At 48.2% G+C, this 14548-nt stretch overlaps 1 protein-coding gene across 4 annotated transcripts in view; it reads right to left on the bottom strand.

Annotated features, from left to right (window-relative positions):
* NTM (neurotrimin) overlaps positions 1 to 14548 on the bottom strand; it is a 1044600-nt gene that overhangs the window by 124194 nt on the left and 905858 nt on the right. For all 4 annotated transcript variants that reach the window (XM_056131451.1, XM_056131454.1, XM_056131453.1 and 1 more), the window contains one exon: positions 12880 to 13005. In XM_056131451.1, coding sequence (XP_055987426.1) covers positions 12880 to 13005 — 126 coding nt within the window. The remainder of the gene's footprint in view (positions 1 to 12879; positions 13006 to 14548) is intronic.

Here is a 14548-nt window from a genome sequence, read left to right on the forward strand (position 1 = left end):
AAACCAATCTCGGATACCACCAGCTTTTGGCAGAAATGCTTCTGGACTGTGCAATAAACTATGGTGCCATGCTGCCCCAGGAGAGGAATGGTTCTTGTCCTTCTGCCTTTTCCCTCTGGTGGCGGCATGGTGGCCACCATCTTTCAGAGCCCAAAGGACAGCCAGGTATGAGACTGCAGTGACGAGACACGTGGGACCTCAAGAGATGGTGGGTGGAACCGGCCCTGCTCCCCACCCTGACAAGGCACCGAGTTGCCGCCCATGAATGCCTCCTCCAGCTCCTGAACGACCATGATCCCAGAGGCACAAAAACCAATCTCAGAACCCAGCGGCTTTTGGCAGTAATCCCTCCAGATTATTACTAAAATATCAGAAATCCAAAATCGTGTGGCTGCGATAGTGGCCACCTAACATCATATGCTCTTCATAACCAGCAATAGAAAACAAATTATCTAATGATTTTTTTGGTAGGTATTATTGTTGGGGAAAATTCCAAATAATAATGGTGGGTCTTTTGTTGTAATATTGAATGTGATCAATATAGAGAGAGAGTAAAGTGAAATCTGCCACACAGGCAGGAGGAGAGGTGGGAGGGGGGTATACTGGGGTTGTTGGTGGTGAAAAATGTGCACTGGTGAAGGAATGGGTGTTTGATCATTATATGGCTGACCAAGACTTAAACTGAAAGGCTTTGTGACTGTTCTCACGGTGATTCAATAATTTAAAAAAATAAAAAGACATTATTGGGGAGATATGGGGAACCCAGGTGGCCCTTCTGGAGAGACTACACTCTCTAACCTCTGATTCCAAGAAATGTAGTGGCTGACAGGAGAAGTGAGCACTGACAAGTGACCACTGACAGCGCAGGACAAGTGAGTGTTCTAGAGAGCTAAGCCAAGAAAAGCCTGGAGCCTTGGCCTTAGAGGAATGAATCGGTACTCTGCTCCCATCAGAAAAGCATTTTTCAACACCCAGAAAATGAAATCTGTACCCCCAAACAATAAGGCATGGAATGGAATGAAGAGGAGAAACATAGTATCAAATGTACTCTATAATCCAGCCCGTGTCTAAAGCATGAAACCACCAAATCCTAATAGTCAGGGCAGAAGACACAGTCCCATGTGAGGAAATGAGTGTTTACCATAGGACGGAACTAAGTCAGAGGGCAGCAACGTCACCACCCAGAGCCACAGTCCAAAGAGAAGGAAGGGCAGAGAGGGCAGGTTTAAGGGCTCTGCATGGGTGGGAGGCAACACCCATGAGTGTCCTGGAGAGGTCACTCCTCTCTGCTGGGGTCATGTCCTTAGCTCAGAGAACCCTCATGGGCCAAGCTCCAATGAATGGAGATTGCTGGGGAGAGAGTAAGAGGGAGGGGCCGAAGTCAATCCAACCTGGTGTCTGACCAGAGTGCTGGAGAGTGTGAATGGATTGACAAAAATGCCCTGGAAATGTGAGTCCCCCAAGGACCACCCAGCTGTGCTGGGAGGAGGCAAGAAACAGACAGTGGATCCCCAGGGATCTAAAAGCAGCCATGAATGAGACCCACGAAGCAAACCCACGTTCTTTTATATGGTAGAGGCCAAAGTCTTAGGTGTGACTTTACACCTCGGTTATGGAGTATTTGTGAGCCAGCGGTTGCCTCCGGATTTTATGTCTCAGTGGCTAGAATGAAAACAAAGGGAATTCATTGGGCATTTGTGAAAACGCCCTATTCGCATGTCTGTAAGGCAGAGTGAGAGACCAATGATTCTTCAGTGAGAGTTTGGCATGATGCCCTGGAATTAAGGAAAAATCTAGACCTCACCCTAAATCTGTATCAGCCCCTACCTCTCCAGGGATCTCTCATTGAGATGCATTGTGTGATCAGTGGTTCTCAAATTCTAGAACTGGATGGGGACCCACCAGCAAAAATCTTGTGCCAGGGCCAGAGCGATAGCACAGCAGGTAGGGTGTCTTCCTTGAAAGTGGCTGATCCAGCATCTGTCTCTGGCACTCCATATGGTCCTCTGAGCCCATCTGAGAGTGAGCCCCAAGTGAAGATCTAGCAGTAAGCCCTGAGCACTGCTCTGTATGCCCACCCCCCACTTGCCTCCCCCCAAAAAACCCTTCATGTTCATCTGAGAAAACGTGGTTTTGGCCCCTGAACACATGGTCTACTCAGGTTATATAATAAAGGTCTTACAAATACTGTTAGAGCCTTCTTAGGCATCATGTGGTTTTGCCATGGCTTTCTGTGAATGATTTCTCTGATTTTCACTGATCTGGAGATGGGAAAGGTGAAAGACCGGAGAGATTGCTCAAAGGGCTAAAGGCAAACAATGCATACAGGAATCCTAGTCCCATTCTTGCCACTTTCTACTTCCTCATGCACCGAACCATGAGTGCAGTTGCCAGGGTTGGATTCCAGCTCTACAAGTAGAGCTGTGGACCCAGCCCACTTCCCTGCTCTCTCTGAGCCTCAGCTCTCCATGGTGAAAGGAGTTGTTGGACCTTTATTATTCAGGGGTTGACCAGGTCGCACTCAAACTCACCATGTGCACATGTGCCGCAGAGAGTCTGGCATGCTTTGAAACATCCAGGAAGTTAGTGTTCTTACAGGTTGGAGGATTCAATTCTGGTGGTGGTTCAATTCTTTGGGGACTGCATCACTCCAAGGTAAGCCAAAGGTCAGAGTTAAAATGGAGGTCCCTTTTGCAGTCTTAGTGGCTGGTCATTTGTGGTTGAAACTGAGACATAGAGCTCCAAAGCCTTGAGGTGTTCTTTAGAAGCTTGTGATCGTAAGAGGGTTCCTGCAGTTGTGGTGGGTATTGAAGCCATTTGTACCCCTGCTATGGGTGCTTCTCAAGGACAAGTTTCTTGGTCTGGATGCCCTTGAAACACTCACCTTGGCATCAAATGGAGCCAGAGCGGGCAAACGTCTGTTGGGCAGCCAAGTCGATCTCTTTGCTTTTATGTTTCTTTTTTGTTCTATGCAGATATTGTGCCTGGAAACAGTCACCAAGTATGGGCATAAATAGCCCACAACTCAGGAGAGGGTGGGGGAGGAGGTTTTATCAAAGTCTGGCTTCTGCAGACATCTGATTCTACAACATTTTTCAAGGGTTTGAAAATAATTGGGTAAAACCACAAACAGCGTCTGTGGTCTGCACTCCTGCCCTTGCTTTCGAGACGGAGACTTGCTTTCATATGTTCTCAATTCAGGCACATTGAACTCATTAATTTCCCCACTAGTCTTTTTATGATTTTTCTCTTCTTTGAAGTAGGAAGTTGCACAGCTATAATCTATTGCTGGAAACCAGATCATAAATATTAAACTTACAAAAGCCCTTATTGACATTGGCAAATTTTACCCTAACTGTATCTATCTTGCTGTAATTTTGCAGTTATGGAGAATTACGGACTTAAAGAGTGAGCGATATACATCTTCCTGGGTTTGCTTCCTTCCTGGCATGGTCTGAGTAGAAACCATATGCATGACGAGTTTCCGAATCACTTTTGCCTGATGCCTGAGGTTGTACCCCAGGTTTCTCTTTACATAATAAATTTCTTTCTCTGTCTATGCTAGACCTCATACCATATGCTCTGCTACTTCAGGAGATCTGCCACTTTCTATTATGATGCAATTATTATTTTTTTCTCCCACTATCAATGACCACAGTCATATATTTTGCAATAGCAATTATTTGGTCCTCCTCGGACAACTACTTGAGCTACTCTGGGAATTTTAATCAAGCACCTATGTTAATTAGAAAATGGTGGTGGAGAGAGGGGTGCTGATTAAGCTCCTTTAAATATTTCCCCATCCTGGCAATCCACTGTGCTTGAGCTTTTAAGAGGATCTGACCTTTTGTGAAGAGAACAATTTAAATGCCCTCCCTTTGAGTTCCCATCTCGAGGGTGGGAGTGGAAAGGAAGGAAGAGACACACGTAGAGAATGGAAGGTGATATGTGTGGCCACATACAGGGTGACTCAGGGGAGGTGGCACTATGCATCTGGGACCACACTGGACTGTCTCCATGTCCATGCATGATGAGCTTCACTCTCAGAGGAACACTGTGGGTGGGGATCTTGGGGAATGGTCTGGAGTGGAGATCCTTGTCTTAAGAATTTCTTCCATTTGGAGCCAAAGAGATGTGCAGAGGGCAAAGTGCTTGCTCTGCATGTGGCCAACCTGGGTTCAATCTTTGTTACTCCATATGCTCCTCTGAGTACTGCCAGGAGAGATCCCTGAGAACATAGACAGGAGTAAGCCCTAGCTAGGTGTGACCCAACTACACCTCCCTCCCTACCCCACCCCAAGATCCAAATTCCTTCTATTGATTTGGAAATACAAATCAATAGACTCTACAGCTGAATCTTACGAAGACAATGTTTATGAGAAACAACCTCATTCCTGATGCCCCATTCGCTCTCAATGGAACGACCATCTTTGAACGCAACAGCTATGTGTACCTAGGTCGAGAAGTCAACATGATAAATGACCTGGCACCCGAGCTGCGCAGGAGGAAGAGAGCGGCTTGGAATGCCTTCAAGAGCGTTGAAGAAATAGCTAAGAGGATGAAGAACCTCCAGCTCTGGGCACATCTCTTGGATTCCACTGTTCTTCCTGCATTAACATACGCTTCAGAGACCTGGGCCCTACGCAAACAGGATGAGAACACTATTATTCTGGTCTCCCAAAGAGGAATTGAAAGAGCAATGCTTGGAATATCACGTTTCACTCAAGTGAGAGAAAGAATCCGGAGTTCCGACATCTGTCGACGATCAAGAATCAGGGATGCTGTCTCGTTTGCCATGGTGTCAAAACTCAGATGGGCTGGTCACATAATGAGATTTAAAGACGACCGCTGGACTAGAGCTGTTACGGACTGGATTCCACAGGATGTCAAAAGACCGCATGACCGCCCACCTACCAGATGGTCAGACTTATTCATCAAGATCATGAATTATCGGTTTGAGGCTCTTTATGTTCCTAGAGCGAACAGACGCCATTGGGCTACACTAGCACGCGACAGGGACAAATGGAGACGTTACTGGCACCCGCTCGAGCAAATCGATGATTAAGGGGAAGTCAAGTCAAGTCAAGTCAAGATTTGGAAACATGAGATGCTCAGCAGTTGAAAATGATGTAGAGAGATGAAACTCTGGCATCTTACACTACACTAAAATTGTGTTTGTTTCCAATAGGCAGCATCAGAAGCACTTTATTTCTAAAAGGGAAGAATGGGTCTGAGAGATAGTACGGGGATTAAGGCACTTGCTTTGCCCACAGCCAACCCTAGTTCAATCCTCAGCATCCCATATGGTCTCCAGAGATCTTCCAGGAGTGATCCCTAAGCACAGAGCTAGGAGTAAGACCCAAGCACTTCTGGATGTGGTCCCAAACCAAACTCAGTAAATAAAATAAAAGGATAGAATTAATCCCTCATTAAGTTGAAATTCTACAATTAACAACTGAGTACAGGATCTGGAGAGTGAGGACAACTTCCCTTGATGTTCCTACTCACTGGGAAAGCAAGAGGAGCTGGGGGGATCCTAAGAATCACTGTGACTGCAGATGCTTGCCAAGTGCTGTGGGGCCTCAGAAGAAGGGAAGTCAATCTGTCTGGAGAGAGCCCACGGGGTGAAACCCAGCATGTGAACACGTTCTGAAAATGAGCAGAATTCCCCCCAAATAGAAGAGCAAGGATCTGGGGGCACAGAGCATGAGGATGCTGTGGGTGCAAGAAGTCAGAGAGTCTGTGATGTGGAGAGCATGTAGGGGCCCAAGATCCCATGACAAAGTCTCTAAGTACCACTTGATGAGGCAGGAACATTAAGAGAAAAGCACTTCTCAGAGAAACCCGTCGCGGCTACAGAGTCATGCAGTGAGTGGGGACTGGGGCAGAGAAGACTCAAATCCTCTTAGGCCTGCAATAGGGGAGGACTCAAATACAGTTGGACTTGGGTACAATGGGAGGATTCAAATCCAGTTCTTGGGGCTCTTCTTGGGGAGAGGATTCAAATCCAGTCAGACCTGGGTATTGAGAGACGATTCAAATCCACTTAGACCTGGGTCTTGGGGAGGATTCTGATCCATTCGGGCCTCTGTGTTGAGGGAGGCTTCAAATTCAGTTAGGCCTGACCTCAAAGGTGATTTGAAACGGGGATCCTTCTGTCAGGCTGTGTCATAGAAATGGAGCCCTTGCAGAGAGCTATTTTCTGCCTACCTTGCCCCCCAAAGGGCCAGGCGTGCCTGAAAATAGACTCCATAGCCAGGTGGAAACTGCCTATGGAGCTATCCAGAATGTACTCTGGCCCTAGGATGCGGGAAAGCAGGCAGAGGCACTGGCCCCTGGCCGGCGCAACTCTGGCATGAAGGAGTGGGAAGACTCCACCCAACCCTCCTCAGGGGAGAGCAGGCAGCTGGTAGCTCAGGGTCCCAAAGACAGAGCTCAAGTCCTGCCCAAGAACCCCCGTGCTAGGGGACTCAGGCTGCCCCTCAGTTTCTGAGCTGTCCATGGCTGGCAAGTTAATTTAATCATCCAAATTCTTCTTGTCTGCCTGTGAATGAGATTTACAGCCCACATGGATTAATTCCACGACCAACCAACAGTAGTGAGATTCCACGTTCTCTAGAACCGGCCCTGAGAGAAATCTTTGAGACCTTTGTTTCTCCTTTTAGGTCTCTTCCTCCTCTGGTTTTTCTTTTTTGGCGGGGTGTCCTCCTGCTGGGTGTCTGCCATCTGTGACCAGAGGATGCCCTGTCTTGCCTTCTTCCCTCCCCTCCCACTTGCTCTTCACTGAAGAAGTTTTGCCCATTGCTGTCCTAATGATATCCAGGCCTGTGGGGCCTGGGACATGGTGCTGACAGGCTTCTTCTCATTAGTGCCAGGGTTGTGAGGCAGCCCATGGCATGCTGGAGCACTGCTCCTGACACTTATTCACAGGGCTGTCACCTGAGTCATGGACCTGCCAGCTCTGTTGAACTTACGTTATGAGGCCTCCTGTGCCAATTAGTGCCTCAGGGTCCTGCTTGGCTGCAGAGGAGGGTCTGGAGGGCTGATGGCCACACGGGGCCAAAGGAGAACATAGGATGGGGAGAGGGGCATGGACCAATGGGGGAGAAGTTTCCTCCCAAGGGTCATGCTGCCCTCACTAATGGCTGCTTCTTGAAATGCCCCAAACAAGGGCTAGAACATGAACGCACCCCCAGGTCACTTTATAACCAGCATGGTGGACAGCCTGCTGGACAGACTGCATTGGGCATGCCGAGGAGGAAAGAGGTTTCCACTGGTTCCGATATGGACCAGTCACACTCCACTCTGGAAGGAAGACAAAGAGGAAAATTCTCCTATTCATCTCCTGCTTCTGACTGCCAACCCTTCCTCCCCAACACTAAGGCAGGCAATGGGGTTCAGCCACCCCTGAACAGGAAGCCTCCCCTGGCAAGTCACCAATTCCATAGAGCGTGGGGTGGCACCCACTGGGCCTAGAGTCCTTTCAGTCAGTCCCAGGAGGTCCTGGGGGGGAGGGAAAAGCCATCTCTCTACTACCTGGATTCTTGATCCTGGGCACTCTTTTGTTTCTTTATTTAAAGCTCATTTTTAAGACTCGAGAAATAGTATGGGAGTTAAGGTGCCTGCTTTGCACAAGACCAATCCTGGTTCAATCCTAACACAGCATACAGTCCCTGAGCACAGCCAGGAGTGACCCCTGAGCACAGATCCAGGAATAAGCCAGCCAGGCATAGTCCCCTAATAATAGTAATAATAATTATTATTATAGTTTTTAACGCCCTCCCGTTGATTGTCGATTTGCTCGAGCGAGCCCAGTAACGTCTCCATTGGAGACTTTGTTGTTACTGTGTCTGGCCTATCGAATACTCTCAGTAGCTTGCCGGGCTCTCCGAGAGGGGCGGAGGAATCGAACTCGGGTCGGCCATGTTGGCCACTTGTAAGGCGAATGCCCTATGTGCCATCAAATTATTGTCTATTGCAACATTCAAAATGGCTTTAGAAAACTTGGGAGGCTTCGGGGGTTTGGGCTCAGATAGGACTGGGAACAGCATGGCTCCTGAAAGAGCAGTTAGTCTAGAATATTGGGGTGAAGAACAGGCCAGAGAAAGGCATCCACTCGTAGGCGGTGCACGAGGCAGCAAGGGACCACCCCAGAAGCAATTTACAGAGATCTGCTTTCAGCATCATATGTGAGTGTTCTCAGTTTTTGCCAAAGCAAACTTCAAAAGGAATCTCTCATTCCAGGACAGGGGGTGCCCTACAGAGCATCCCCACCCCCACCAAAATCCACCAGGTCTCAGAGCAATATCTCAGCAAGATATGGGGGCCAGAAGCAGCCTGAGAGCCAGGAGGGCACCAGGACTGTGTACTGGGTATCAGGGCAGATAACAGAAGGACTGTCACAGGGTGTCCAATCAATCCCCATGCTTTGTCTAGGTACTGGACACTGCAGGGAGGTGGAGACTCAAAGCTCAGAGAGAAAAAGAACTCGACAATCAGAAATCAGGAAGTATCCAGGAACAGATTAGAGGACCTTCCTATGTCCCCCAACACTATGGGGGTGAGGAGGTGATTTCAGTGGTCTGCAGGGGATTCATTTTCGGTGTTAGCAGAGGCCACTGCCTCCAATAGAGCAGGTGAGTTGGGACTCTCGATCCCACAGGCCTTCACCCGAGGTTCCTGTGGGTTGCTCAGGAATGTGGCACTACCAGACATCTACAACTTTTCTCTAACGCTCATGCAATCCAGCTGAAACTGGAGACAGGAACGCTGAGCTGTGGGAGAGATTTTTCTGGCTCGAGTGAGGTTCTGGAATGCCAGGGTTAGGGTGTGTTGGGAGAAAAAGTGTTCTCATGTCCTCTGGGCAAACACAGGAAGAGAGAACACCCGGGACTTCTTACGGAGATAGAAATACACGAATTGAAGGGCTCAGGGGTTGCCTTCACTCCTAGAACAGCTCAGAGAGAGGCAGAGGGTCCAGAACATTAAGTGTCTCTGAGGTGCAGACGCTCATTCCTGAAGGCTCAATGCACATGCTCAGTGTCTTGGAGACAGGTACATGGCCCTAGAGTTTGACGCAGAGTCTCAGGCTCAAAGCGGTGCACATGATCACTTAAAGATTGCTCAGGGGCAAGATGCAGGTAGATGGGGCTGGTGCTCCTGGGTGACCATGGTAAGACAGGAACTTTTCCTCCTGTAAGGACCAAGCCTTTGAGCATGCAAAGAGCCGCTATGTGTCCTAAAACTGCGAAGCAGAGAGAGGACAGTGTGTTACCCAGAGGATGCTGGTGCTGAGCAATCTGTCAGGGGAAGATTCAAAGACTTAGTTCTGGTGGTAGGAGTTGGAGCACCACTATCAGGCTCCATGGCAGTGCCCGAAGGGGTCTCCGGGGGGTCTTGCATTGTTCCCGGTTCTGCATTTTCTCCTCACACTCCCCCTGATCTATCGTGCAAACTATCTGTGGGCAATAGCCCTCAGCTGCTTCCTCCTGCAGGTCTGTTCAGCTGCAGCGTCCCTTCCATAATGAGGCTTCCTCTTCCACATAGAAGAAGGCCCACGCTGGGCAAATTCCTTCCAACCCCTTAAGATTTTACCCTAACTGATATGAAACAAACATTCCCTTCCATTGTAACTTGTGGGCTTTGAGTGACAATGTTTGCAATAAGCTCCTGTAAACACATTGAAAGGAATTTGCCCAGCTTGCATCTTCTTCCGTGTGGAAGAGGAAGCCTCATTTTGGAAGTCAGTTTTTTTGAACATGGGATTTTTTTTTCCAGATTCTTACTGAGAGAGATGCATCTAGAAAGAGAAAAAATGAAGTCATCAGGGTTGGTCAAAACACTTTGTTTAGGTCAGGATCCATTCAGGACCTCGAAGCGTGTGTACCCACAAAGGCAGTGCACACACAGCCTGTGCTGGCATGTACTCGAAGGAATCCCGAGCCTGTTTCCCCTGATGGGAAATAAGCTGCCTTTTGGAAATACTTTGTGGGGAAAGATGAAGTCCTGACGGTTAAGGATCTCTAGCAGATCTGGCCCTGGCCCACTGACTTCTCTGATGTCTGAACAATCAGTCACTGGGAAGCAGCCTCCCGGTGGGTCCCGAGGTGATTAATTACTGCTTGGCGCGTCTCATCAGAACAGATCTGAGCTAGCTCATCTGGACCGGGGATTGGAGAAAGGCTGTTCATGGAAATTACTCTCATCCACAGGTGGATTCGGTTCTCCAGCTCCTCTCCCCATCTATCCTCTGTTTCCATAGCAGCTAAAACCCCAGGACTGGGAGCTGCGTCTGGCTGGTCTAGCTCAGGGAACGGACCTGGGGACACATGTCAACTGGGCACACCTGGTGGACTTGGCAACAGAGAGGGGTTCTCGTGGAGGAGGGGGGTGTCAGAAGGGTGAGTGGGAAGAAATTTGGAGGAGCATAGGGAGGAAAGAAAATCCGAAAGGAGAAAACATCGAAGCAGAAACATTCCAGAGGCTGTAAGAGAAAGGGAGCAGCAGAAGGGAAAAAAGAGAAGCACAAAAGGGCAAGACAAAGGCAGAAAATGCACCGAGGGAGGGAGCGAGGGAGGAGACAGATGAGCAACCGTGCAGCGCCAGGAATAGGACAAAGAGCTGGAAGGACCAGAGTGAGGAAGAGAAAAGACATTAGACAGGAGATGCTGGGAAAGCCCCTCACCAAGGTGGGGGTGTCTAAGGTCCCTAGGCACAGGGAAAACAGCGCACCTGGGTTGATGGATGTTGTGCAGAGTCCAAAGGCACAGGCCGCCCTGGCATGCAGGCACCAGGGACTCGGCATTCCACGGTGATGAATGGCACATCCGCACACTCATCAAGTCTGTCCCTTGAACAGCCCCTCCTTTGGAAGGGTCCCCGGGCTGAGTTCCATCACTAATGAGCCTGTGCACAGCTGCAGCCCCCCTCCACGAATTGGGGCCCGTCCCCATGACAGGTCATTGCAAATGGAGAGCTTGGCAGAAAGACGCATGCTCTCACTGAACCGTAGCTCCCAACGGGGGGCAGCTCCAGGATCCGTGGCCCAGGACCTTGCCTGAAATCCTTGCCTAGAAACCTTGCCAAACGCATGGTCGATGCCATGCCTTCTCTCAGGGGGCAAATGGCCAGTGTCTGAATGGGAATGTGCTCTTTAGGGTCCTCGGTCCATGGTAGGCCCAAACCAGCTGATTCTGTTTTATCCCACTATTGGTCTTCCTATTGGCTGATCCACTGCAATGTTTGGGGGGCACCAGGGCTACCCCTACCCTAGCAGTATGCAGGGGACTATGGAACACAGAGAATCAAATTTGGGGCCTTGGGTCTCAAATGTGCACAGTCTCCCCAGCCCAAACCTATTTTGCTCATGTGGACACCTACATTGCTGATGTGGATATTGAAGGGCTGTGACCTTCAGGAGCAGAGGGCGATGCAGAAGGTGCACAGTTCTTCTGGGAATGTCTGTGGGTATCTACTTGGGGAGGGATGGATGGCCCAAGACCACAGCCTTCTGGGACAGGAAGTGAACCCCCTCACCTCCACAGAGGGCTACTGTAGCTTAGATTCCCAATGTGATCAGATGAGAGAATCCCTCTTTCCTGCCCCACTTCCTTCCCTTCCCTTTGACACAGGCTAATTCTAGAAGTGCCTTAAAGAAGTTTTCTACATGCCAATACCCTACTCTGGGCCTGCGTTGAGAGGCTCCACCTGCAAAACCCAGAGCAGCCCCTTCCATGGTTCCTTTAATTTTATTATTATTATTATTATTATTATTAATTTCCATGGTTCCTTCTGAACCTTTAAGCCTACATTACTCAGTCATCCACAGACCTTCCCACAACGAGCATGTTTATAAATGCACAAACACAGACATAGAGTTCACACCCAAAAGGCAACAAGATAGAGCTCCTTACTAATGTCTCTGCTCAGATGCTGCTTTCCAGAAAGCTGCCTAGACAAACCTCTGACCACCTTCTGTCAGGTCACAATGTTCTGTCTTCTCATCCTATCATCACTGACTATACTGCATATTCACTTTGGGCGGGTTGAGAGATTTGTCTCTTGAGAATGGGAGTTCAAAGAACACAAGAAGGACATTGTCTCTGTGGGTTTATTTCTCTGTCAGAAGGGTGCATGGACAATTGCAAACAGAGAAAACAGATGACTGAGACACACAAAATCACACCATGGGCTCTGCCTCCAAGCCACCCTCATCGCAGATAGCATCTCGTATTAAATTCACGAAGTCTAACTTTTAATCCCTGCCCAAAGCAACTCTTAGTCAAAAAAATATCTAGACAATAGGACAACATACATTTTGCAGTTTGACCCCTGTTGGGCTACGCCTAGCATCTGAGATTAACCAGAGGAAAGCAACCACAAAATCACAAAATAATTACTTGGACTGGTGATCCATAGCTTGCAAAGCTGAAGACATACAGACAAGTCTATATTTCTATCAGCAAGAGAGTCATTCAAAACTCTGAGACATCCTCGTGGAGTTAGTCTCCTGAAATACAGAAGAGCAACACAGCCAGAAGCAACGTAAAGAGCAACACAACCAGCTGGGCGGAGCAACCAAAGTGGACTTTTCCATCATGAAATGCAACTAGTAATGTTCACCTAGAGTATCACGTCAGCATTACTCACTGGCAACTGGGAATCATTTCCCAGGGAGTGGGACTCTTAAGTCTGATTTCTGAAAGCTCAGTGGGTTTGTGTGGCTTGGAGAGAACACCAACATGAACTGCACAGCCATAGGTATGCTGTTTCCAGGCTACACAAATCCTGAGACCCTTTGTGCTGGGTCCAGAACATCCTTGCGAGGCTACCAAACCGTTCTTCCTCTCATGTCACAATACACCAGGCTCCTGCTCTTACCTTTGGGGGAGATGTGTCTCCAGGTAACCGTGGGCTCTGGTCGACCCGTTGCTATGCAGGTGAGGCTGATATTGTTCCCTTCATTAATGGAGATATCTGAAGAAATCTCTACAATTTTGGGAGATACTGTAGGGAGGAAAAGGAGAGAGAGGAAAATTAAAATCTTGCTGAAGCTTTTTGTTGAAGTTTTAAAATGCTCAGAGGCAGAAGTGCTCAGATATTGAAATACAGAGCTCTAGGAATAAGGAAGAAATTAGAGGGATCACCTTAAACAGGAAAGAAATATTTTCCCTGGAATTGAACCTCTATTTCCTCCATTGGAAATGCAAAGTCAGGGCATCTAATGGGAGTAAACTTTATGCGGCACTGAGATAACTATTTTGCAGAAACTGCCTCTTCATATCTCCACTCTTACCTCACCCACCTCCCATCCACAATCTCAAGTCATTCTCCATTGCCTGCAGCATCATTTAATGAATGCAGTTCTGATTCTATCACAGCTCTGCCTAAGCTCTCCCTGTTATCCACCTGATAACATCCAATCCCCTTTACCTAGCACACCAGCTCTTGAAGTCGCCAACATCTGCCTATGACATTTTCACAATTCCTCCTCAACTTCCCCACACATCTTGGCCTTTCTGATCACTGTGCATTCATGACTACTGTGGTCTTCTGCTTTTGTACCTCATTCAATCATCCTGAAGGTGGGACTCAAAGGGGAACTCTGCTTTTGTGTACATCTCTGGTTAAACAGACCATCAAACTCTACACCACACACACACACACACACACACACACACACACACACTTGATGAATAGTGAAAGGAACAACAATTAGCTATGTCACACACTTGCTCTCATTCTCTCTCTCCCATCATCACTCCCCCAGGGAAAGAAGATGTCCATTCTAAGTGATACATTTGGACAAAGATTGTGCCCACTTCCTTCAGTTCTTGAAGCCTGGTTCTTGAAGCCTGGCTTCCCTTAATAACCTCTGTACTGTGGAGTTGCTTCTCCTCATGGTTTCTAGGGACCAACCCACATGGTAACAGGGATGGAGACACCCCATAGTCCATCCTGCCGTTTCATATGCCTCTATCTCCTCCAGAGCGAACAACTCCTTGTTGCTAAACATAGATGCCCAATTCCCCAGTATCACCCTTTCCACTGACCCCATGACAGAGGGTCACATATGGCAATTAATCTAGCTGATCTTCCAGTTGTTTTATAAAGTCAGGGTGTCATTTATTGACCTTCCCCCTCCCAATTCCAATCCTTGACATTTCTCCCACCATGCTATGGTTATTTGCTTAGCATCTCTCACCTGCTAGACCTGCAAGCTTTTTGACGGCCCAAGACATGACTTATTCATATTTATATCCATAATGAAAGCTCAACAAATATTTATAGGGTGGAATTATAATGGTTATTTAAGAGAACCAGTTTCCCAACCTGCCACGTGTCTGTAATAACTCAGAACAGTCATTGACACCTATCATTTTCGCTCCACTGACACTGGGTTAGATGCATTCTTTGTTCCAAAAGAAGCTTGCCCTCAGTCCTGATGTCAGTTTTCTTTCTTTGGCACCCCAGGGCACCACAGGCATCAGGAAATAATGCCCTCTGGCCTGCTGAGATCTGAGGGAAGATACATAGTGACCTCTTGCCT

This window comes from Sorex fumeus, unplaced genomic scaffold, assembly GCF_029834395.1.
Source record: "Sorex fumeus unplaced genomic scaffold, SorFum_2.1 ptg000091l, whole genome shotgun sequence".
In the NCBI taxonomy this organism is placed as follows: Eukaryota; Metazoa; Chordata; class Mammalia; order Eulipotyphla; family Soricidae; genus Sorex; species Sorex fumeus.